The 22,627-nt window shown below is 43.2% G+C and overlaps 1 protein-coding gene across 1 annotated transcript; it reads right to left on the bottom strand.

The window, feature by feature from the left end:
• Positions 1-1,679: 1,679 nt before the first annotated feature.
• LOC141786725 (N-acetylgalactosaminyltransferase 7-like) lies at positions 1,680-21,141 on the bottom strand. Its single transcript, XM_074665261.1, has 15 exons — positions 21,025-21,141; positions 15,087-15,195; positions 13,889-14,204; positions 12,011-12,177; positions 11,430-11,560; positions 11,048-11,127; positions 9,186-9,368; positions 8,401-8,518; positions 8,127-8,249; positions 7,327-7,442; positions 4,688-4,790; positions 4,495-4,593; positions 2,172-2,300; positions 1,976-2,006; positions 1,680-1,786 (listed from the first exon to the last, which is right to left on the bottom strand). Exons 1-15 carry the CDS (start codon positions 21,139-21,141, stop codon positions 1,680-1,682), a joined length of 1,929 nt encoding a protein of 642 aa, XP_074521362.1.
• Positions 21,142-22,627: the final 1,486 nt, after the last annotated feature.

The following is a 22,627-nucleotide window of genomic DNA, read 5'->3' as shown; positions in this document are numbered from 1 at the left end:
GACGTTTTTTTCTGTATCATGTCAATTTGACATTCAGTGTTTCTGCCTTGGCCCTGCGGTTGACTGGCGACCAGTCGAGGGTGTAATCCGCCTCTCGTGCAATGACAGCTGGGATAGGCTCCAGCCACCCGGGACCCTGAACAGGATAAGCGGTATAGAAAATGGATGGATGGATGTTTCTACCTTGATGTAATACAAACCTGGACCGGGACATTTCCCGGTGGGCCGGCCTGAAGTTTGGGCCGCGAGGGCCAGTGGTAATATACTTTTAAAAAATATTATTATAATTTTTTGGTTTGGTGTTCATTCGTGGCCCTGAATGAGTGTTACCCACATGCTATTACCCCTGTCCCTGTGGGCCGTCTCCATCTGCAGCTTTTTTTTCTCAGATGCATCCTGACGTAACAGCACGTCCGTGCAGGCTAAAAACAATTAGCTCCGCCAGTCGGAGTCTGTGCAACGAGCCAGCTTGTAGCTACTGCAGGCCAGATGGATCAAAAGAGCAAGGGTGGTGTGGAGAAGCTTAGAATTAAAAAGAGGAAAGCGCTGGAAAATGACACCAAAATGCGCAAAATAGCAACTTTTTTTTTTTTTAATAAAACAGGCTCACGGTTTGAAACAGCAGAGGATGACGATGTTGGATAAAATGCAGCTCGCACCATGTGATGAGACGACGCCACATAACTGGGGAAACTTTGTCTTGTAGCCCCTCAGAAGCGAGATGCAGCAGCACTAACCAGCTATGAGCCCACCACAGGTGCAGAGTGGGCAGGTAGGATTGTTCACTGAGTGATTAGAATTAATATCAGAGTATAGTGTAGACCTACTCTATATAAAAACTGCCCTGAGATAATTGATGCTTGATGATTCAGTACTACAATAATGAAATTGACTTGATCTGACCAGAGGGGTGACAATTGACTATTTTTTTTTAATTAGATTTAATGTTAGAGGAAGACACAGGGGACAGTGATGAGGAAGGGATTGCTGCTGTCAGTTTTGGAGAAACAGGTGAGCTGTTGTAAAGAGTGTGTGAACAAGCAAGCATCAGTTCTATTATAATCACTTTCTGTGCCCAAATATTAGTAGTGGCCCTTTTTATCATCAAAATTAAGATGGTAAACAAAGCACACAATTCAAAATGAATAAGATGAATGTAAGATGCAATAGACCTGAAAATTTTGCCACTGAACAAAACATTATTGTTTATTATCATTGATTCTTATTACACAGGTTTAGGTGAGTTTATGGAACCTGGAGGAAGTGTGAAAGGGAGAGCAGAGTCTACTCCGACACTGATTTCAAAGACAGCAGCTCAGCAGCAGCAGCAGAACCCTGAACCACAAGTTAGGGATGAGATAGATGAAGATGTGTCTGTTGATAGTTTTGACTACTTTGCTCACCCTCAGTCACAGGATATACATATTTTTTTTTCTCTTTTCAGCACTCTTAACATGTAAAGTTATAATTACATTATTTTAATACAATAGATCATGATATAAAGTGGGCCGGTCTGAGGTATGAAATTCCAGGGCTGAAAATGAGTCCCACTTCGCCTTAATTTTTGTTATATTGTATGGACAAACTAAGTTTGAGTTGGGGCTACAAATATTTATTGGATGGATATCCTGCACACAATTTAACTGAGTTTATCCAATGAATCATTTTTATGAGTGTGGTCACACAGCCTCGATTGGGTTCATCTCCCACTTCTGACTGGTTTTACTGGTGTCACAGTCTGAGATGAACACTGAGTGGAGCAGGTCGGAGCGGTCCAGACACTTCCCTGGGACAGACACACACCATAGATTAGCTGCCATCTACAGTTCATGGAGTGTACTGCAGTTCTATTCATTTAAATAACCCTGAATATTCAGCAGACAGAGGGTCAGAGGCTCCCTCATCTTTACTCCATGTTAGCATGACCTCAAGCATGATGAAGATGATGGTGAAGAACCAGGGTTTTAGTTTTTACCTGTCGGCACATGAGTGAACCGGTGCAAATCCTGAAGAGAGAAATGTGGGTTGGTGGGGGTGGGGAGTGGGGGACAGTAACATATTGCTAATGTTTAGTGCACTTCTTTCTTTCTTTGTGTGTGTGTGTGTGTGTGTGTGTGTGTGTGTGTGTGTATGTGTGTGTGTGTATGTGTGTGTGTGTGTGTGAGATATACCTTAAAGAACTTCCACTCAGTGTGTTGGTTCCGGCCACAGTTGGTGATGATGACAGATGAACTATTTGCTCCACTGGTCAGACACTGGCCTTTCTGCATCAGCTGGTTGGCTTCATTTATAAGAAACAACTACACACACACACAAACACACACACACACACACACACACACACACACACACACACACACACACACACACACACACACACACACACACACACACAACATAAAAGTGATTTAAACTGGGGAGTTCAGTCTACTTCAGTATTGAAGTTTACAGTGAAGCTTATGGGTTTCAAGAATCTCACACACTAACTCATCAGCTTCCAGTGACGTCTATAGATGTTGACTCTGTTGCAACCATTCTGAGCCGTTTCTGTGACTACACGACTGCACAAAGCACCCAAGCCACAAGAGGGGCACCAAAGCTGCATGTTCAGCCTCATCTGAGGTGCCACAAATGAAAATTAATTTGTTATCTGCAGCAATTTTCACTCACCGGCCACTTTGGTAGGCACACCTGTCCAACTGCCCATTAATGCAAGTTTCGCAATACTGACTCCTTACCACTCTTCAAAACAAGACTCAAAACTCACCTATTTAAGCTTGCATACTCCCTCTGTTAATTTACACTGTCTTTGTTCTGTATGGCTCTTTTTAAACTTGCTTTTTACTCTTCTTTTAATGCACTTTTACTGATACCCTATGTCTCTGCTACTGATGTAAGGTGACCTTGAGTGCTATGAAAGGCGCCCTGAAATAAAATGTATTATTATTATTATTATTATTCTAATCAGCCAATCACATGGCAGCAACTCAATGCATTTAGGCATGTAGACATGGTCAAGACGATCTGCTGCAGTTCAAGCATCAGAATGAGGAAGAAAGGTGATTTAAGATACTTTGAATGTGGCATGGTTGTTGGTGCCAGACAGGCTGGTCTGAGTATTTCAGAAACTGCTCATCTACTGGGATTTTCACACACAACCATCCCTGTGGTTTACAGAGAATGGTCCCAAAAAGAGAAAATATCTAGTAAGCGGCAGTTCTGCTAAGGACAGGAAACTAAGGCTACAATTCATACAGGCTCACCAAAACTGGACAATAGAAGATTGGAAAAACGTTGCCTGGTCTGATGAGTCTGATGGCAGGGTCAGAATTTGGCCTCAAACACATGAAAGCATGGATCCATCCTGCCTTGTATCAATGGTTCAGGCTGCTGGTGGTGGTGTAATGGTGTGGGGGATATTTTCTTGGCTCACTTTGGGCCCCTTAATACCAATTGAGCATGGTTTAAAGTCCACGGATCAGCATAGATATGAGAAGAAGATGGGAAATAACAGAGGCATAGCAAGACATTGCAACTCTAAAAAGTTCTGGCAGCTCACACCTGAATGATTCAAGAAGAGCAGTAGTTCTGAGAAAAAGAGTGTTGTGATCTTGAGAAAAGATAATAAAATCATGGAGAGGATCTTCGGAGATTAGCACAAATTAGAAAAGTATGTTTGCTCTGTTTTTTTTTTAAGGATCAAAATCAGAAAGACAGACATAAAAGAAGAGACTCTTATCTTCTTTTAACAGTTTTGGTGCTTACATTGTCTTAGAACACAATATTCTGTAGGTCCTGAAACACACAGACACCCCCTGAAGGTCTGAGGATGCTGTCTGAGATGTTAAAATTCAAAAAACTTTGCAACTTGATACTAGAGACCATAAACTCATTAAGAAAATGTTTACAGAGAGAATAAATCAGCTGAGGAGGGGCAAGACTTTCTGACAAACTGCTATACAATCTGAATTTAAGAACAGCAGGTTAGCCCCCTGCTGGGCATTAGAAAGAAAGCAGGTTCAGGACACTCTTCAAATTGGTGTTTTCAGACACTTTGGTCATTTTCACATAGATGTTTCTTCTGCTTTGTTGAGATTTTGTCAAATGAAAAAAAGCATTTTTGTTTTATTTTTTCTCTTTGTCTATTTTGTCTATAATGAGGTAAAATGGACCAAAGCTCACACCATCACAGGGCGGTCCTCATATCCCTACATTGGTCAAACTTAACCTCTGTGCAGACAGACAAATGCCATCTTTACTGCTTACACTTTGCATTATGGGAAGCTGGTGTTTCAGTTTAAAGGGTGACCTTACGATCTGGTGTCGGCCCATCGTTATGGTTTAAGGGCAGTTGTTGAAACTGTTTGTCTTTAATTAGTCACTGGTTTAAGATTGGCCCATCTTTCTACAGACTATGGACTCCCTGACCCTCACAGGTCCTCTTATTTGGTGGACCAGTCCAAACCAGACCATCAGCTCCTTGTGGGTCAGTACCTGGTTGCCTCCCATCCCGTGGCAGGGTCCGATCTCCACAGTGCCCCGGTCAGTGTGTCCCATACTGTCGATACAGTATCTGGTCTCATAGCCTCGGATCTACACAGAGTCAGGACACCACACAGCAGGGTGAACACAGCATGGTCAAAAACACACACTGAGTGTGTGCTCAGGTGTTTGTGCATATTCTTACCTCCCCCCACTGCACACTTTTAGAAGGGAGAGGATAGTGCTGAATGACATCATAAGCGATTTCCTCCATGAACCACTTGAAGCTCTTACAGCGGTGCTCCTCTCTGAAAACACAACACATGGGGAACAGGTCAGTTACACAGACTAATCTTTGACTGGGGACCACCACAGAAACACTCACAGGACATTTTCAATATGACTATTTTATTCATGAGCAGCAAAACATAGACATCAAGGGTTTAAGTGGTTTATTGGTGGAATGACACAGATTGCTAAGCAGAGGGAGCTCTGTTTATCTGTTTTTATAGTTCTCCATCCTTGAAGGACTGCCTGCTGCACATGAAGCAAAGCATGACAGCTTAACAGAAACTGGGGCTGCACTACATATCATGTCAGTATTGTCTCTATGTGATGGTTGTGATGGTTTTTGTTCTGGGGGCCGAGCGAGGAGCCGGTGTCTGCCTGGGAGCCAAGTGAAGAGGTGTGTCGCCTGGGAGCTGAGCTTGATGCTGGTGTTGTCAGGGAGCTGAGCAGGGAGAAAGTGGGGTCCTAAGAGCTACGTTTGTGATGGCCTGAAAGCTAAGTGCAGGGATGGGGTTGCCCTAGGAGCTAATCAAGTGGCTGGTGTCTGCCTGGGACCCGAGTGAGGAGCTCGTGTCAGGCTGTGAGCTGGGAGAGTCACTGGTGTTGGTCTGGGGCCTTAGCGCATTACTGGTGTCTGCCTTGTAGCTGGGCAGGGAGATGGTGTGGGCCCAGGAGCAGAGTGAGGAGCTAGTGTTGGCCTCAAAGCTGAGTGCAGTGATGGGGTTGTTCTGGGAGCCAAGCTCTAGGCTGGTTTCGGGCTGAAACTGAGAGAGTCATGGGGTTTCCCCTGGCACCCAAGTGCAGAGCTGGTATTTCTCTTGGAGCTGAGAGAGATGCTTGTGTAGAATAGAATAGAATAGAATAGAATAGAATAGAAAATACTTTATTTATCCCCGAGGAGAAATTCAGGAGACACAGCAGGAATCAAGAAAAAAAAAGTAAGAAAGTGTATAGAAAGTGCAAAAAGGTCCACAAGAAAATAGATGACGACAGCCTGTCCACCACTCTCCAGCCCAGCCAGTCTCCACCTCCACAGGGTCCAGGACTGAGCTTCTTCAGCAGTCTGTTCAGTCTCTGTCTCCTGGATCCTGTCTGCCCACAGCGGGCGAAGCTCCTCCAATGTGGCACCAGCGTCCGATGTCAGCTCCGTCAGCCATGTCCATGAACAGCACGATGCCACTCTGCCCTCTGGCAGCCCCTCTGCCGCTGGGCTAGCACCGCTAGCTATTCCATCCCACCGGAGCTAGATCCCACGTTCCCAACAACGATGGATGGAAGGACAGGTCCATGTCGTCTGCTCCCAGCTCACACCCGAGAACCAGCACGTCGTCCTCACCTCCTCCTCCTCACCTTGAGGGAAATCATCAGGCCTTACACCAGTTAGCATTGACATGCTACAGGCTGCTAACAGCTAATTTGACATGTAAACAATGCAGCCATGGTTACATGTAGGATCTCCAGACAAACACAGGAGAAAAAGTAGTAAAAATATCACTGAAGCCACAAAAGCCACAAATGAACCATACAAAGTTATGATCCACTCCAAATACAAAAATTACGAAAAAGAGACGAAAAAAATTCCAAGAAACGGACAAAGACGAGAGAGCTGCTGCAACAGGCAGCTACTTGGGCAGCGCCTAGCAACGAAGCAAATGTAGGCCTTACTGCTGAGTGCAGTGATAGTTTTGTCCTTGGAGCCTGGTGAGGAGGGGGTGGCTGGTGTCTGCCTGGAAGCCAGGCAAGTAGCTGATGTTGGGCAGAAAGCTGAGAAAGTCACAGGTGTTAGCCTGGGAGCTGAGCAGGGAGCTGGTGTCTGGCTGACAGTTGAGAGAGTCATTTGTGTTGGACTTGGAGCCAAGTAGGGACCTAGTGTTAGCCAGGGACTCGAGCATGGAGTTAGTGTTGAGCAGAAAGGTGAGAGATACACTGGTGCCGGATTTTTAGCTTATTGGGGAGCTGGTGTTGGCCATGGAGCTAAGTAAGGAACTTGTGCTGGGCCAAAAGTTGAAAGAACCACTTGCGTTGTCCTTGTAGTGAAGCAGGGAGCGAGTGCCAGCCTGGGACCTAAGCATGGAGCTTGTGTCGGCCTGAGCCTTCATCAGCACATCATCATCAGAAGCAGAGAGGTATTCTCCGCCACCTTCTGGATGATGTCAGTGAATCTCAGAAAAATGATCAACAACAGAGGACAGTCCAGATCTAGAGGTACAAACAAAATACCTAATTTTCCTCTGGGATAGAGAACAAATCTCTGATTCCTAACACCATAACCCCCAAAAGGAACACAGTCCTGGTCTGTCACCAAGAGGGCTCTGAGCTCGTAGTGAACAACCATTTGGTGCACTCTGAGTGTCTGTCATCATTAATATGCAATAAAGTAAGAGCAGTGTGAGGTTAGCATGCCTTCATGATCGTTCACCAGTATATTCAGAGTAATGTAACTCAGTGCTCAGGTTGGTTGTTTTGAAAGCTCGACTATCAAACACTGACATGACTCAGACACAGACTGCTGCCTGTGAACAGAGGTCAAGTTTGTGTTATGAGAATAAGTTTTACCTGAAGCGTTTGAGCTCACTGATGTCTCCGTAGGCCAGCGCAGCACCCTCAGGACGACTGGCATAAAAGTAGTCCTTATACTCATCCCACCACACCTCCACCACACGCACATAGTTCTGTTCAGACACACACGGGAGTATACATTTATTCTAGTCAATGCTGAAATCACCTTATCCATGCCTCTTAAACTTTTTTCATGTCAATGGTTTGAGAGCCTCAGCAGCTGGAAACTGACTCCACAGTCTCCCCTAGAAACCTTCAAGTATTCTGAGCGCAGTCTTACACTTACACCGTTTGATTGGGTTATGAATCATTCACATCAACACAGCTAGAAACATTGGGAAACATCACCTTTAAAGCCTGAGGTTAGATTCTGATCATTAACTGAGTTCATAATCTGAGGATTGATGTCATGTCTTTAATTGATCACTGAGCCAGGATCGCCAAGATCCTTTATAATTATTTTCTGATATATAATGTGAGCATTTCCATTTCAGGCACTAAGGCATAAGTATTTTTCTTTTTTTTTGCAGCTGATAAACAATCACTTAATCAATTTCAAAACTAAGTATTTAATAACACATTTATTTTTTTTATTTTTTTATTCATACCTTTATGTATACATTTATTTATACATTCATCTATACTTTTATTTAGTCCCGATTTAAAATATTTGTTGACACAATTAATCAATCAATTAATTAATTTCAATTTGACTCTTTGGCCCTCTATAATTTCTATTTGTGTAAGTAGAGACTTAATAAAGGTCTTTGCAGGTGTGTTGGTGTGAGCTGCTCTACCTTCAGAGTGGGGGAGGGTCCAATATTTGCAGGGAGGGCGTTACCCTGCCACCCATGTACTCTGAAGATATGACCGGCCCGAGAGCAGGGCACGAAGAGCAGCTGACCACCACACTGCCAGATCTACACACACACACACACACACACGCACACGCACACGCACACGCACACGCACACACACACACACACACACACACACACACACACACAGATCACAGTGTGATATTAAAACAAAGCTCTGTCTCATGTACATACTGCTGCTCTCTGTGAGTACCTTGTAGGATATCTCAAAGTTTTCTCCTCCCCAGATCTGCAGCTCTGGATCATACAGACCCAGCTCAAAGAAGAACTCTCTCTCTATAGCAAACTGACTCCCAGACATGGCTGGAGACCTGCAGGGAAATGAGGTCAGCTTATATTTGGATTTTTTTTAGGCACAAGTTTCTGAACATAGGAAAATGAACATTTAACCTTGCACAACCATTTTTATTTATATAATGTCTTCTATATGTTTCCATGTTTCTGTACCCTTAACCATAAAAAGAAAAAACAAAACAAAAAATACAATAGTGCCCTGGCTCAGGCTGAGGACCCTATTAAACACATGTTCTCCACTGCTGATAAACTTGGATTGGCAGCTGAAGTTTGAAGTTTTACTTGAGATGGTTTGTATCCTCTCGTGATACACAACGGCCTGATATATATATATATGTATATATAGGGAATGCACTTAAGTGCACTTAAGTGGACTTAAAAAATATTTTATGTAGCGTACTCTTAAACTCTGGTATTACTTTTTGATTTTAGTTCTTTTAGGCAGAGAAAATAGCCTTTGAATTTGGTACGGTCTTTCCCTGTTAGCGCCTATTTCCTCGTCACCATAGATTACAGTTTGTGTCTTACTGAGAGAGAGGAGACAACTTTCTACTATATCTAATGTCCTTAGTGGTCACATAGAACTCATACAACCCCACTTCAAAAAAACTGAACTATCCCTTTAATGCATCTGACTGCTTGTCTGTGCCCCATGGATCTTATGCCCTATGTGCTCCTATGTACCTGTACGGTTCAGTGCGAGTCTTTCTGAGTTGTTTTTCTTTGTTTGTCAGAGGAATCCTCTTCCACATCATGCTCCAGTCCCAGGCTCCCCTAGCAAAGTTGTCCTCGTCTCCTCCACCCTGGGTCTGAATGCTGTAATCGTGGCCAGAGATGTAGTCCTCTAAAGGCACTGTGCACACCATTCTGACAGAGGTGGGGTGGAGACGATGTATTCATGAGACATGAGGAATGATGGGGGGATGGGCATGCAGGACAGAAAAAACCACTCAATGTTGGATTCAAACTGAACTCTCCTGGATTAGACTTGGCTCTGAAGGCTCCCAGTCAGACTTTAACCTAAGCTCTCATTGTTTTTAAAGCTTGACTCAAGTGGAATTTATTAATGTTCAAGCTCCAGCGGCCTGGAAATGCTAGGTATTACTTGGCAGCATTAACATTCAACAGATGTAACAGCTGGGACAAAGGACACACCAGACAAGAGTGTTAGGGCGTGGTCACACTGGCCATCCATTCTGTGCCGTTCCCCCTCTTGTAAGTACAGCGGGGAGACACGACGCCAATATGAACTAGACTTGAGGCACCTGCCTCTGCATCATGAAATATGAGCAAGAGAGCATGGCGCACTCCAGTCACACTGGCCATCAAAGTGGACTTAGTGTTGAAGTGTGTTTGGGCACAGTACAGGTGGCCAGTGTGACCGTGTCTTTAACGAAGCACAAAAACTTATGTCAAGTTAAAAATGTGGGAATATTGTGACATCGTTCCTCTGTATGCAATAAGAGTATCAAACATTTTCCCTGCATAGGTGTAAGGCACACTGTGGAAAGAGTTGTCGTGCAGGCCCTGATCAGAGGGAAATATATATTTTTTTTATCTGTGTGTATTTTTGCTTCTGCTTTAGAGGGAGTTATGGTTTAAAGTTATGGTTAGCAACCAGTCCGATGGGAGGTTTTTTAAGTCGGGAGGGAACTTACCTGAGGGGAAGCAAGGTACATGCAAATGGCTGAGGCAGGTGCCTTCATCATCAGCAGTCCAGGACTGAGTATACCCCTGTTTGTAGATTTATGCCAGAGGATCTGTACAGGAGGGGTTCAGGAAGTCTTGGCAGCCAGTGTTTGAGCAACCTGAGGAGGTTTTTTCCACATGAGTGGAACTACCTCTGGTCAGCGTGGCTCAGAAGTGGCTGTGGCGAACGCGACCTCCTTTTTTTCCTCTGATTTTTCTTTCTCTGGAATTGACTTACAAGGAACTGAGAAAGGACTCATTTTATTCAGTGGATTTACTTTTGTGTCAGATTCTGGGACTGTTGGACTTTTTATTTTGGGTTTGTGAACTGAGATTTTTTGTTAATTCAGTGTGTCGGAGCGGAAGGGTACTGTCGTACGGGTTAGATGAGGATTTTTGTTTTTGTGTTTTTTAATATATCTTTTTTTTAGTTTTTTAGAAATTGTTTCCTGTTAACCAACTAGTCCAAAGGTAGATCAGTAAGTCCCAGAAGTCTGTATTTCCCTTTGTCAGGCGGTGGGCTACGTCTAACTGCTGGCACCAAGAACTATCTACCTGCAAAGGTGAAGTGGTGATTCAGTTATTTTTGGTTAATGATTCAAATTGTTACATGGTGAGATACACTGACAGGAGGAAGAGTATCATACAGAATACAGGCTACGATAACCATGGAGAGCCCAGCGAACACTCTCTGTGGAGTTTCAACTGAACCCAGTTTGGAACAACTGAGACTTGAACTGGGCACCACAGCCCACAGAAAGTTGAGTTAAACTGCAATGTATCGATTCATTCATTTGTGCTTGTGTGTGTGTGTGTGTGTGTGTGTGTGTGTGTGTGTGTGTGTGTGTGTGTGTAACCTGTCTTTTGATATTGGAGCAACCAGAGGAGCATACCAGTTGGTTCCAACCTCACAATGACCATCCAGGAAGATCAGCACCTAGGGAAACAAACAAATAAACAAAAATACCTGACATGTGTGTAATAGTTTCTGTTCTTAACAGTCTAAAACACCTGAATCTACTGGTTCAGTTGGAAAAATCAGATTCAGAAACACAGAAACCAACTTCAGCCCCAGCATCTCAGGGGATAAAACATCTGCATCAGCATGCAGAGTCCCTCCTGTTTCATCACTCTGATTAACAGCCAGACGGTTCAAAAACAAAGCCACAGACATAGTACTGTTGGAATAGTACCATCTGTTGGTGTGTGTGTGTATCAGTATGTGACATCATCAGGTACCTGTCCTTTAGTGGCCTTCTTAGCTCCAATGCTCCTGGCCTGGATCAGTCCTTCTCTCTTCTCATTCCTGAAAACTTTCACCAGACCGTTCCACTGTTTGATGTAGTCCTCCAGACGCTCCTTCAGGTGGACTACACACAAGCACACACACACACACACACACACACACACACACACACACACACACACACACACACACACACACACACACACACACACACACACACATACACATGCACATACACGCACACACACACACACACACGCACACACACACACACACACACTGATTTGTAATGTTCTTGAATAGAAAAAGAACAACAGAAAAAATGACGCTGGGGGAGGGTGTCTGGTGTTGAAAGACTTGAAACACCTAATGACCCCAGGTTGTATCACTGAAGATGTGTCAGAGTGCAAGATGTATCTTTCACCTTAATTTTGCAGGCTTAGTAGGGTGTCGCTGGTTGAGTGTGATGTTGCTGGTTAATGTTTATGTTGTTAGTTGAGTGTAACGTAGCTAGATTATACATGTTGAACACAGGTCATTGTACCTCCTGCGTTTCGTTGGCAGGAACTCTGACCTTTGTTGCTGTAGTCGTCGATCATGACGACCTCAGCCAGGTACCTCCTAGGGGTTCTCTTGATCACACTGTGGACGGTCCTCATCAGCGTTGACCAGCCTTCATTATGGAACACGATCACCACACTGGAGGTCAGCAGTCGGTCATCATAGTGCCAGTATTTGCACCTGGACAGGTGAGACACAATCATACAGGTGACTGTTACTCTCTTTCTCACATATACAGATGATGTTATGTTAGTAGATGATGGTACAGCTCCACTCTTGTATACACATCTCCTCCTCAATGATATGAATGATAGTCAGTCCTGAAGGTCTTGATTAACAAAAAGTGCATGTGATGGTTGGTGTAATGTGTGGTGGATCCAGTGGTTTGAGTAACCTATGGCAAGACGGTGTTAACCTGTTCTAGGTCAGATGTTCCCAGTGAGCTGAGGAGAAGAAGGCGAGGATGAAATGCTGGTACTGTGATGTGAGCTAAGAAGAGGCAACATCGACCTGTCCTTCAATCTACGATCATAGGGAATTTAAGATCTATCTCCAACATAATGTGTGAGTTAGCTGTGCTAACCCAGCACCAGAGGAAAAAACAGCGGAGTAGCATCATTCATTTTACTGCAACGTGGCAAACTGATCTTGCACCAGATATGAACGCCACATGGGAAGGATTTTATCTGCTCTGGACAGACAGGACAAAGAAGAGTGAGACTGCACAAACTGGTGAAGAGGGTCAGCTCATTCCCGGGCTGCCATCTGGACCCTGTGGAGGTTGAGGCTGACAAGAGAATGATAACCGAGTTGTCGTCTCCAATGGACTTGTCCCACCCCTTTCAGAAGAGTTACTACCTTTTTATTATGCTTGAACATGAATAATTTTTCTACTTTCCTCTCACTCTATCATTCTCTTCCAAATCTTCTTATATAATTTTTTTCACTTTACACTTTCTTGTTTGCCATTGTGACTCTGTAAATTATGGTGGCCCTGAGGGGCAATAGAAATCAATAATTCAAAAGCGCAAGATACATTCTGGAAGCACTAATACATTTCACAATCCACAAATATATTTCAAAAACCCAAATCCATTTCACAGAATACAAATAAAAATCACAGATCACAAATTAAATTTCACTGATGACAAAATAAATATCACAAAACGGGAAAGGGTAGGGCCAGCGCCGTTGAGTGCGACCATAATACTTGTCTCTGACTGGACAAACCCATAGAGTGGTAAGTGCGATGGATAAACCTGCGATGTACCCGATTACAGTCTCATTACAGTCTACCTTTTGACACAGAGACCATGCTTTTGCTTGAGTGTGAGCCACATTGTCGGTACCAAAAACGTTTTCCAGGTCCCAGGAGCTCAGCTGATATTGCCCTCCTGATAACATTCAACGAGGAATACCCAACCCTTCTCTGTAGCCCATGGCTCTTGAAAAGCATTTCTACAATCACACTATATGTATGTCCCTCGTTGAAGTACTGCCTTATCAAATCAAGCCCCACCTCAATCCTGGTAGAGGCGTGAAACTTTGCCATGGCTCTGCTACAGCCGGTATCCAATGTAAACAGGAAATGATAGCTAACTGATGTGATTGACATGCTTCGATTGAGCCAATCAGAGACAAGTAGCATGGCCCTACCCTTTCCAGTTTCATGAAATTTATTTTGTGATCTGCGAAATATAATTTGTGATTCATGACTGAAATATAATTGTTTTTTGAAATATATTTGTGGTTTGTGAAATGTATTAGTGCTTCTGAAATGTATTTTGTGCTTTTGAAATATTTATTCTCATTGCCCTTCAGGGCCATCATAGTAACTCTCCCCGCTGTGGGACAAACAAAGGAGCATCTTATCATAAACAGTCTGACTCACTCTTCATGGCGGATGTCACTGATGCTTCTGTCCAGAGAGATCATGTCACTGGCCACCATGTTGAAGCCAAACTCTTTGATGGAGGCCTGCACGGCATCTTTGTACTCTGGACCCAGGATAAAGGGTTTGGCCCCCTCTCCAGGGCCACCAGGGATCCCTGGAGGCTCTGGCTCTTTGGGTTCAAAGTTTCCCAGGATGCCTTTCTTCAGAACAGGGCTTGTGTAGTTGTGAGTGTGGGGTTTGAATGTCACATACTGCTGCTGGATCACCTGCTTCTGGTTGAGCTGCTGATTTGGTTTCTGAGGATCATTGGGCTCTAATGGAGAGAAAACCAGGAGTCAAATCGTTGCACACAGAGAACTGGTCTGAGTCAAGTGTTCAAAGTGTTTACAGTCAATTAAGGTTGTGTAAGGTCCCACATTATGCAAAAATCACTTTATTAAGTCTTTTAGTGAAATTTGTGGGTCTTTGGCTTTCCTCCCAGCCCACAAAATGTGATATTTAATGACAAAAACTGTACTTAGTAGTGCTTGTGAATGTACGGCCACATAGTTCCATGCACATAGTTCCATCTCTGAAGGAGACAAGACTAAGTGGCTAGAGTTTATTTATCAAGGAAATGTGCCAGCTACACTCAGTAAAACTGTGCATGTGTGTGCTTGTCACTTCACAGCCAACTGCTTTTCTAACTTTGGACAGTACAACAGAGGACTAGCAAATAGACTGGTCCTGAATCCAGGCGCATTACCAACCATCCTCCAAAAAACCTGGGACCCTGGAAATGTGAGTATTTTAAATGCTGTGTGCTGTGGAGCAGATGTAAGAGCTTTTGCTCAGTGTCCCCCCTGGCTCTGTGTTAGCTTCAGGATGCTAACTTTAGCTCTAGCCTGTTGTCTTAGCCTGTAATGTTTCGGTAAACGGGCTTCACTGTTTTCTTAACCCTTGCACTTGGAGCTCAGTAGTCATCGATGTGGCGCCGCTCTCAGTGACGCGGAAGAGCGGGGCGGTATCAGCGGTTACATATGAAGGTCACGCCCACTAAATCAGACCGTTCTGAACAGAGGGGCTATGAGAGCCTGGAAACAATGCTGCTGTGCTTGATTTATTGGCTTTTTGGACCAAAACATGTTACGACCATTTCATGAAGAAACCTGCAGAAAAGGAGCAAAATATGGGACCTTTAGGGATGGCGCCTCACCATGTTTGAGTCTGATGGCGTGCAGGTCAACCTCCACTCCCTCCACAGGAGGCCAGGGCACAGGCTTGAAGAGGTCCGCAGGGTTCACTCTGGGCAAGGCAGCACCCTCCTGTGAGACATAGGAAGGATAGAGAGGAGAGAAAAAAGAAAACTTCAGAGAGAGAGAAACTTCTGTGGGAGCGTCAACATATTTGGGGGCTCATGGGACTTGAGATCAAAGTGTGACAGGCATTTGGACATATGTGCGCACAGAGCGGCAGATAATCAGGACATTGTCCTTCCTTGTGTGAGACAAACTTCCTGGTCCTTATGGAAAACAGACCCAAAAAAGCTGAGTTAATCATCTGATCAACTGCTGGCTCAAGAAATGTTTTACCCATTATGGGCCATTTGAATAATTTTTTGTAAAACTTGTGCTGAGTTAAAATCCATCAATACAACATACATTAGTTGACACAGCACTTGGGTTGATTGTGCTTTGAATGTCATCATGGTTGGTTCAAGTCACATGTTCTTCGTGATGTGATTCACTTCAAATCATCACCTTGCATAAATCCAACTCAGGATTTAGACGAGCAAACTTAAAATGTCCATACTTTTCAAGCAAATATTCCCTGAAACCAGAGAAGACAAACCATGAGTGAAGAGGGAACACTGTGGATATGGGACCCAGCTGTACATTTGAATGTCGCACAGGGGCAGAATCTGTCTGTACTCCGCATGGCATGGACTGGCTATCTATATGACTCATTGCACAGACTGGCTGTCTGTGTTCCACATGGCACAGACTGCCTGTCTGCAGCTGTTTTAATAGTGTATGATTTATCATTTCAATTAGTTAACTAATTGTAGATCACCCACAACAAGCCCACTGCTTACACACGCAGATGTTGTTTGCGCTTGTAATTTAAGATTGTAGTAGATCAGAACCTTTGAGTAGTTTTAACATACTGTTACCTTTGGTTTTTATTAGTGCTGTCAGGCGATTAAAAAAATTAATCAAATTAATTACAGGATTTGTAATTAATTAATCTAATTAATCTCATTGTAATCACATATCTGCTTAAGGTCCCAGAACAAAGAATTTGAATTCCAGGACACTAAAATCACATTAAAAGACATTAAAAAAAACATAAAAAAGGTGGGAATATATACAACACATTTTTAGGTACCCTGAGGCATAAGGAACAAATGAAAAAAAGTGTTGGGGTTCTACCTTAACAAAATCTACACAGTCCTGCACCTAAGATAAGCTGATTTTTAGGACGGTTTTTGCTTCTGTCACATTTTACTCACTGTGGACTCAACTGCCACTGCAATATGAACTTCTATACTTCTATGAGGTCAGGAGAACCAGAGCTAAAGGCTAAAAACTGTGAGGAACTACGTACAAAACACTTTATTCAAGTCTTGGACCAAAGAAAAGTGAAGTATTCTCAGTTAAAATGCTCTGAACACACAAACTGTTGCTCACTGGTGCAGAGCAGCCCCAAGCTGAAACATGACACCAGGAAGATGGAAGGAAATTTTCAAAGGATTCTTGAGATTTAAATACAGGACAAATACCGATCATTCAGAGCTTGTTTAAAGCATGAAGAGTGTAGAATTATCTGTTTTTTACAGGCTTGAGCTAGAGCAAACGGTTGATTATCTGCAGATTTTCAAAAAGGACGTGTGAATAAACGAGACGTGGACTGTATCACTCTTGATTCCCCCCAGTTTAAAGCATGTTGCTGAGGTCATGTATGATACATTCAGGGACTGTTGGAAATTTGAAAATCTGATGAGAACACCACTTTTTCTAAGTAGGACACACGGTTTGTAAATACCAGACATTTGAAAATAAGTGCGTCTTTTAATGCCCCACGGATTTGGGATCCAGCGTCAATTTTTATAACGCGTTAATTTGCGGTGTAATTAGTTAATCTAATAAATGCATTAAAATAACAGCCCTAGTTTTTATATTCCACTTTGTTCTTGAAGTGAACTTGATGAAACACACAAAATGTTTTGAGTTCTCACTCCTACAGACAAAACCACCGGTAAAGACTATGGCCCTGTAGTGTCTGTTGGCTGTTTTTTTAGTGCTGCCCAGAAATAGTCCTGAAGGAACACTGATAGCTTTGATAACAGTAAATCCTTGTGGGGTGGTGTTGTCATAGAGACCTAGACGCAGGCCCAGACTGGCAATCAGGAGAGGCGGGACTTTTCCCGGTGGCATGCCTCCTTATTGGCCTGCCTGGACAGGCCAATGAAAAAAAAGTTGGTCGGCTTTTTGGCAGACAAGCCAGAGACAGCAGCGCTAGATGCCTTACAGAGTATGCCCACCCTCCTGCCACTAACACAAAGCAAGTGCTCTGAGCTCTGAATCAGAAGGATAGGGATTAGTCAAAGTGACGTTTTTTTTTTAGAAGAAAGCCGTGATTGGTTAGTTGCTTTAAGACCCGCTCCTTCATAGCAACAACAAGGAAACAAGAGCTGCGTTTCCACCAAGCAGTCCGGGTCGGTTCAGTACGGTTTGTTACAGTTAAGCCTGATCCCGTTTGCCTTACCACAGCAAACTGTGCCCTCTCGTGGTAGGCGGAGTGTAAGCCAGATGCTGGAAGCCACAGCTGTGAAACAATAGTGTGACGCCATAGCAGCGCGACACACTGTACCCCGCTATTAAATCCAACAAAGAAGAAAAACAGTAAACAAAAAGCATAGATGGAAGACATGCAGCATTTCGTCCTCCCAGTGATTGACATGTGGCTCTTTGTTACAAAGTGCAATCAAGCTTCGTTTTAGAGAAGTCTGTGTGCCGCCAGGAGAAATGCAGCCGCTGTCGGGATAAGTGACGATTCTTTTGACCTATCACAGTCTGCAGTGCGTTGCTGTACCTTCCAAGAGATCGGTTCAGTCTGACACTCATACGGAAGGGTCCCAAAAAAGTAGGCAGGCTCGTCTTGGTTTTGAGGAATCCAACCCGGGATGAGTCAGTGGAAACGCCGCAAAATGCGCACCGTACCGAGACGAACTGAACCAGTCTGCTTGTTGGAAACGCGGCTAAGCACTACAGAGCGCGGTGATACGAGAGTGAGCTAAGGGAGTGGAAGGAGCGAGGATTTTGGAGCACCCTGAGAAACCCGGCGGCAAAAAACAAGAAAAGACAAAGAGAAAGGTGGACTCGAGAGGGAGATGGAGAAGAAAAAAAGGTTACTCAAGAAGGAAGGGGCAAAGTATTTTAAAGTAACACGCGTTTCATCAACCCCTGCCCAGATCCAGCAGTGCACAGTTGAAAATAAATGATGCTGGGGTTGCTGTATATTTTAACACCAAGTATAGTCGCTCTGCAACTTTGGCACTTAGCAGACCCAAGCAGTTTAAGATCTTGGCTGTCAAGGTGGGGGGTGTCAAGGGACTCTTACATCACTGTAGTGGGTTGCTACAGATCCCCATCTGGCATCAACGGTCCCATATTATGCAAAATTCACTTTGGACTGGTTTTGTAACAGTAATATGCGTCTCCAGCTTGTCTACAAAGACCCCCGAAATGACAAATTTCTATTGTCTCCTTCTCTTGCTTGCTCCAGACAAAGCTTGCTTTCAGGACATGTGTGCTAAAATACGCGGAGATCTGACCTGCATGACGTCGTGATCATAAAAATTACCTTCTCCAGTCCTGCCAGACTGCCCCTTGTACTGCCCAGAAGACAACGTTCTGCTGCCTTATTTATTGATCTCTCCAAGGCATTTGGTTCTGTAAGCCATGAATTGTTATTGATTAAACTTAGTGCTGCTGGTTTAAGTTCCAAGGCTGTTAATTGGTTTAAAGATCATTTTACCAGCCAAACTCAGTGTGTCTGTGCTGAGGGCAATAAATCTGAATGTCTTACAATCACCAGAGGAGTCCCCCGGGATCTATTCTGGGACCCATTCTGTTTTCTATTTTTGAAAATGACCTAGGAAAGGACATAAAGGCCAAAATACATCTATATGCTGATGATACTGTCATCTACACCCATGCAAACTCTATTACAAAAGCAGTGCAAGAGCTTCAGACAGCATTTCAGTCCTTACAAATGAAGCTACAAAATCTATAGCTAGATTTGAATTCTCAAAAAAAGGTCATGGTCTGCTCAAGAGGTAAATTGCAACAGGTGAATATTTTTTATGTTTTTACTTTTGAAGAAAACTGCATTGAAAATGTACTTGTGCATTTGGATAGACAGCAAACTCTCATTTAATGTACATATCACAAACCTAGTAAAAAACTTAAAATGAACATTAGCTTTTATTATAGAAACAAATCCTGTTTTACTTTTAATGCTAAAAAAAACTTGTGGAGGCTACATTTTTTGTCTGTAGTTGATAATGGTAATATCCCCTTTATGCATGCGTCTGCTTCCACACTGTGCACCCTTGATTCAGTGTATCATGCAGCTCTTTGCTTCATAACTAACGCAAAATCTCTATAACCCATCACCGTATTCTTTATGATTTTGTTGGTTGGACTTAACTAACAATTTGCAGACAACACTGGCTGATGTTTTTTTAATAAAGAAATCCTGGGAAAGAGCTGCATGGTGGCGCAGCAGGTAGGGCTGCAGCCTCGCAGCAAAAAGGTCACTGGTTCGATACCCAGCTTGGCCGGTGGCCCTTTCTGTGTGGGTTCTCTCCGGGTACACCGGCTTCCTCCCGCAGTCCAAGAACATGCTCATCAGGTTAATTAGTCACTCTAAATTGTCCCTAGGTGTGAGTTTGTGAGTGAATGGATGTCTGTCTCTGTGTCAGCCCTGTGATTGACTGGCGACCAGTCCAGGGTGCACCCCGCCTTTCGCCCATTGACAACTGGGATAGGCTCCAGCCACCCGCAACCCTGAACAGGATAAGCGGTTAAAAAAATGGATGGATGGATGGAATTCTGGGAAAACTTCCATCTTACCTCTTTTCTTTTCTGTATAGCAGCTCTACTGGGTACCAGCTACGATCCTCTAACTCGCTGCTCTTCTCTGTACCCAGAGTACCCACCTTGGTCGTGGAATAATCTTCAAAAAGAGCTAAAATTTGATGCAATGATATCTCTTAGTGAATTTAAGAGCATCATTATAAAAGTAGGGACGGAGGCATGTGGTTATTTTTCTTGGAAGCCAAAAGTGTATTTGATTATTTGTTTTGAACTGGCTGACTGTGTCATTTTATATGTACCACAACTCTGTACGGCTGCTTATTTTGGCCAGGTCTCTCTTGTAAAAGAGATTGTTAAATCTCAATGGAAATTACTGGTTAAATAAAGGTTAAGGTAAAAAACCAAATCAATAAAAAGCGTGCCATAAATCAATCCGGTCCTCACCAGACCATGTGAAAAAGTTAAATGATGATGATAATGTCTACAGACTATATCAGGAGCCATATTTTCCTCTGCTGGAGAGAAGTGGTAACTTTTATTTAATTGAATTTAACAACAAAGACTAAAATGAAGAGCTCAGAATTAACAAAACAAACAAATAATCATGATTTTGATTTTGCCAAACAAAAAATCCCAATATATCCCCACGTTTTTTTTCTCCCAACCCGACTGTGTAAACTTTCACCCAGTCTCCTAGCCTCCTAGATCCTTGCTCTGAATCAGCAGTCACACACTATGGTATCACATCTCACTGAAAACTGACACCAGCTGTGGGTTGAGACAGTGATATCAATCAAGTTTTTGGCCAAATAATTATAATCTTGGTTGTTTGGTTAAACTCAACCTCCATATAGGCGTAACAATGATTGTTATAAGATTGTATTGCTCCTGGATATCAGGGCTCATTCTTTTGGGACTAGCGTTGTTAACTTTAGTTGGGATCAGAATAAATGCTGAAGTGAGAAGTAGCCCCTCTTGGAGTGATTCTTGGGAAGTGTATGAACAAAGAAGAGGGTGAATCATCACCTGGTTAGCTGTTAATTAACTCACCTGTTTTCTCAAAGGGGTTTCCTCGCTGAGCTTGGTTGACAGGGAGGACCAGTAAATTACCAGACCCAGAAATGTCCCCACGACTAGCAGAGCACGCCTCTTGAACTTGCACCTCATCCTGAAGCTGGTAACAGATAATGCTACGCGAGGTTAACTTTCAGTGTCACTGATCACACTCAATGGGTTTGTCTCTTGCCACAAATGCGGATCCTGCAATTTAGAACAGGAGATTGTTCAGGATGTTTCGACTCCACCTTTCAGAAAACAGTGAAGCTGAGGCTCAGTGTTTGCACAGATTTTCAATCATCAGATCATCTGCTGGTTGTTTAACCAAGCAACGATCAAGATGTAACTTGATCTCTCTGCAGTCTGATGTCTGGGCCATATTGAGGGGTTATTGATGAGGCCAAAGTTTACACCCTTACCTTTACAGCAGAAACAGGAAGATTTAGTGTCGTCCCTCAGACCTAACTTTTTCATTGATGATTCACTAAGATTACACAATACTGACTTGTCTCGGTGCACCGGGTTGCCAGTGGCACCATATCAAGCCGGCTACAAAATTACGGAGCAAAATTTGCTTGCTGTCATGTTTCAAACAACAGCACTAAGTAACTGTTGACAAATACATTTCCTTGTGGCATTGTATCTGGTAAAAAGTCGTCTTGAACAAAGAGAAGTAGAGTTGAAAGGAGCTCTGATCTCTATTCATTTCCAAATCAAATACATGCCTTGTTAAAAGTCACATCTTAGCGACAGTGTGGGGTGAGACTCTGGGCCAAAAGGTGTCGCTGTAGTCCAATTAAAACAGATCCTCCTCACAGTCTGTTTGAGAATGATGCTTTAGAAAAAGAATGGTTTTATTGATTGCTATTGGAGCTTGAGCTTTCTTTTTTAATTATTTTTATTTTTAATATTATTATTTATATATTATTAATTTCAGGAATTGTTGTGACTTGTTTATAAGTACAACATTCAAACTGGGCTCCTCCTCAGCTGAATGCCAGTGCCAGTGGCAGCGCCCACACCCACAACCTCCAACAGTGACTACGTGAACACACCCACTAGACCAGCTGCTCTCCAAGATCATGAAAGCAAGTGAAAGTCAAGCCAAACTTCACCCTTGTTTTAGAAAAAGCTGTTTGCCGTTTCCTTTCACTTTGGTTGTGTTTTTCTTCCTCGGTGCTATGTCCACTATTGTAGCCACTCAGGATAGCTTCTTCCACTTGCAATCATCAACACGGAGAGTCACTTGTATTCTCTAGGTGTTGTGATTGGCTGATGTAACTATGCCTACCCTCCACCCAGAAATGTCTTGAAAACAACCAAAACATCTTCATACAGACAGAGGAGGGGGTTGAGGCTGATGCAGAATCTGACACACATGTACAGAGGCCTAGCAGTGATTATTGAGCAGGACTTTCATGTAAAAGTTGGCATTTTAGTTTTTTGGAAAATCCTGCGGATTCTACCTTTGAACATTCACACATTACAGGACTTCAGTTTTATACTCTGGGTTTGCAATGCTTATCTTTTCAGTTGTTTTCTGCTTTTTTTTTGATAAATTTGTGTAGTTTGCTCATTAGCAGCAGTTTTAAGCTTT

The sequence above is a fragment of the Halichoeres trimaculatus genome, unplaced genomic scaffold (genome assembly GCF_033239565.1).
Source record: "Halichoeres trimaculatus isolate MK-OKI-2021-1 unplaced genomic scaffold, fHalTri1.1 fHalTri1_scaffold_2, whole genome shotgun sequence".
Taxonomy (NCBI): domain Eukaryota; kingdom Metazoa; phylum Chordata; class Actinopteri; order Labriformes; family Labridae; genus Halichoeres; species Halichoeres trimaculatus.
Note: the sequence above shows the minus strand (reverse complement) of the source record. Positions and strands in the feature narration are given on the sequence as shown.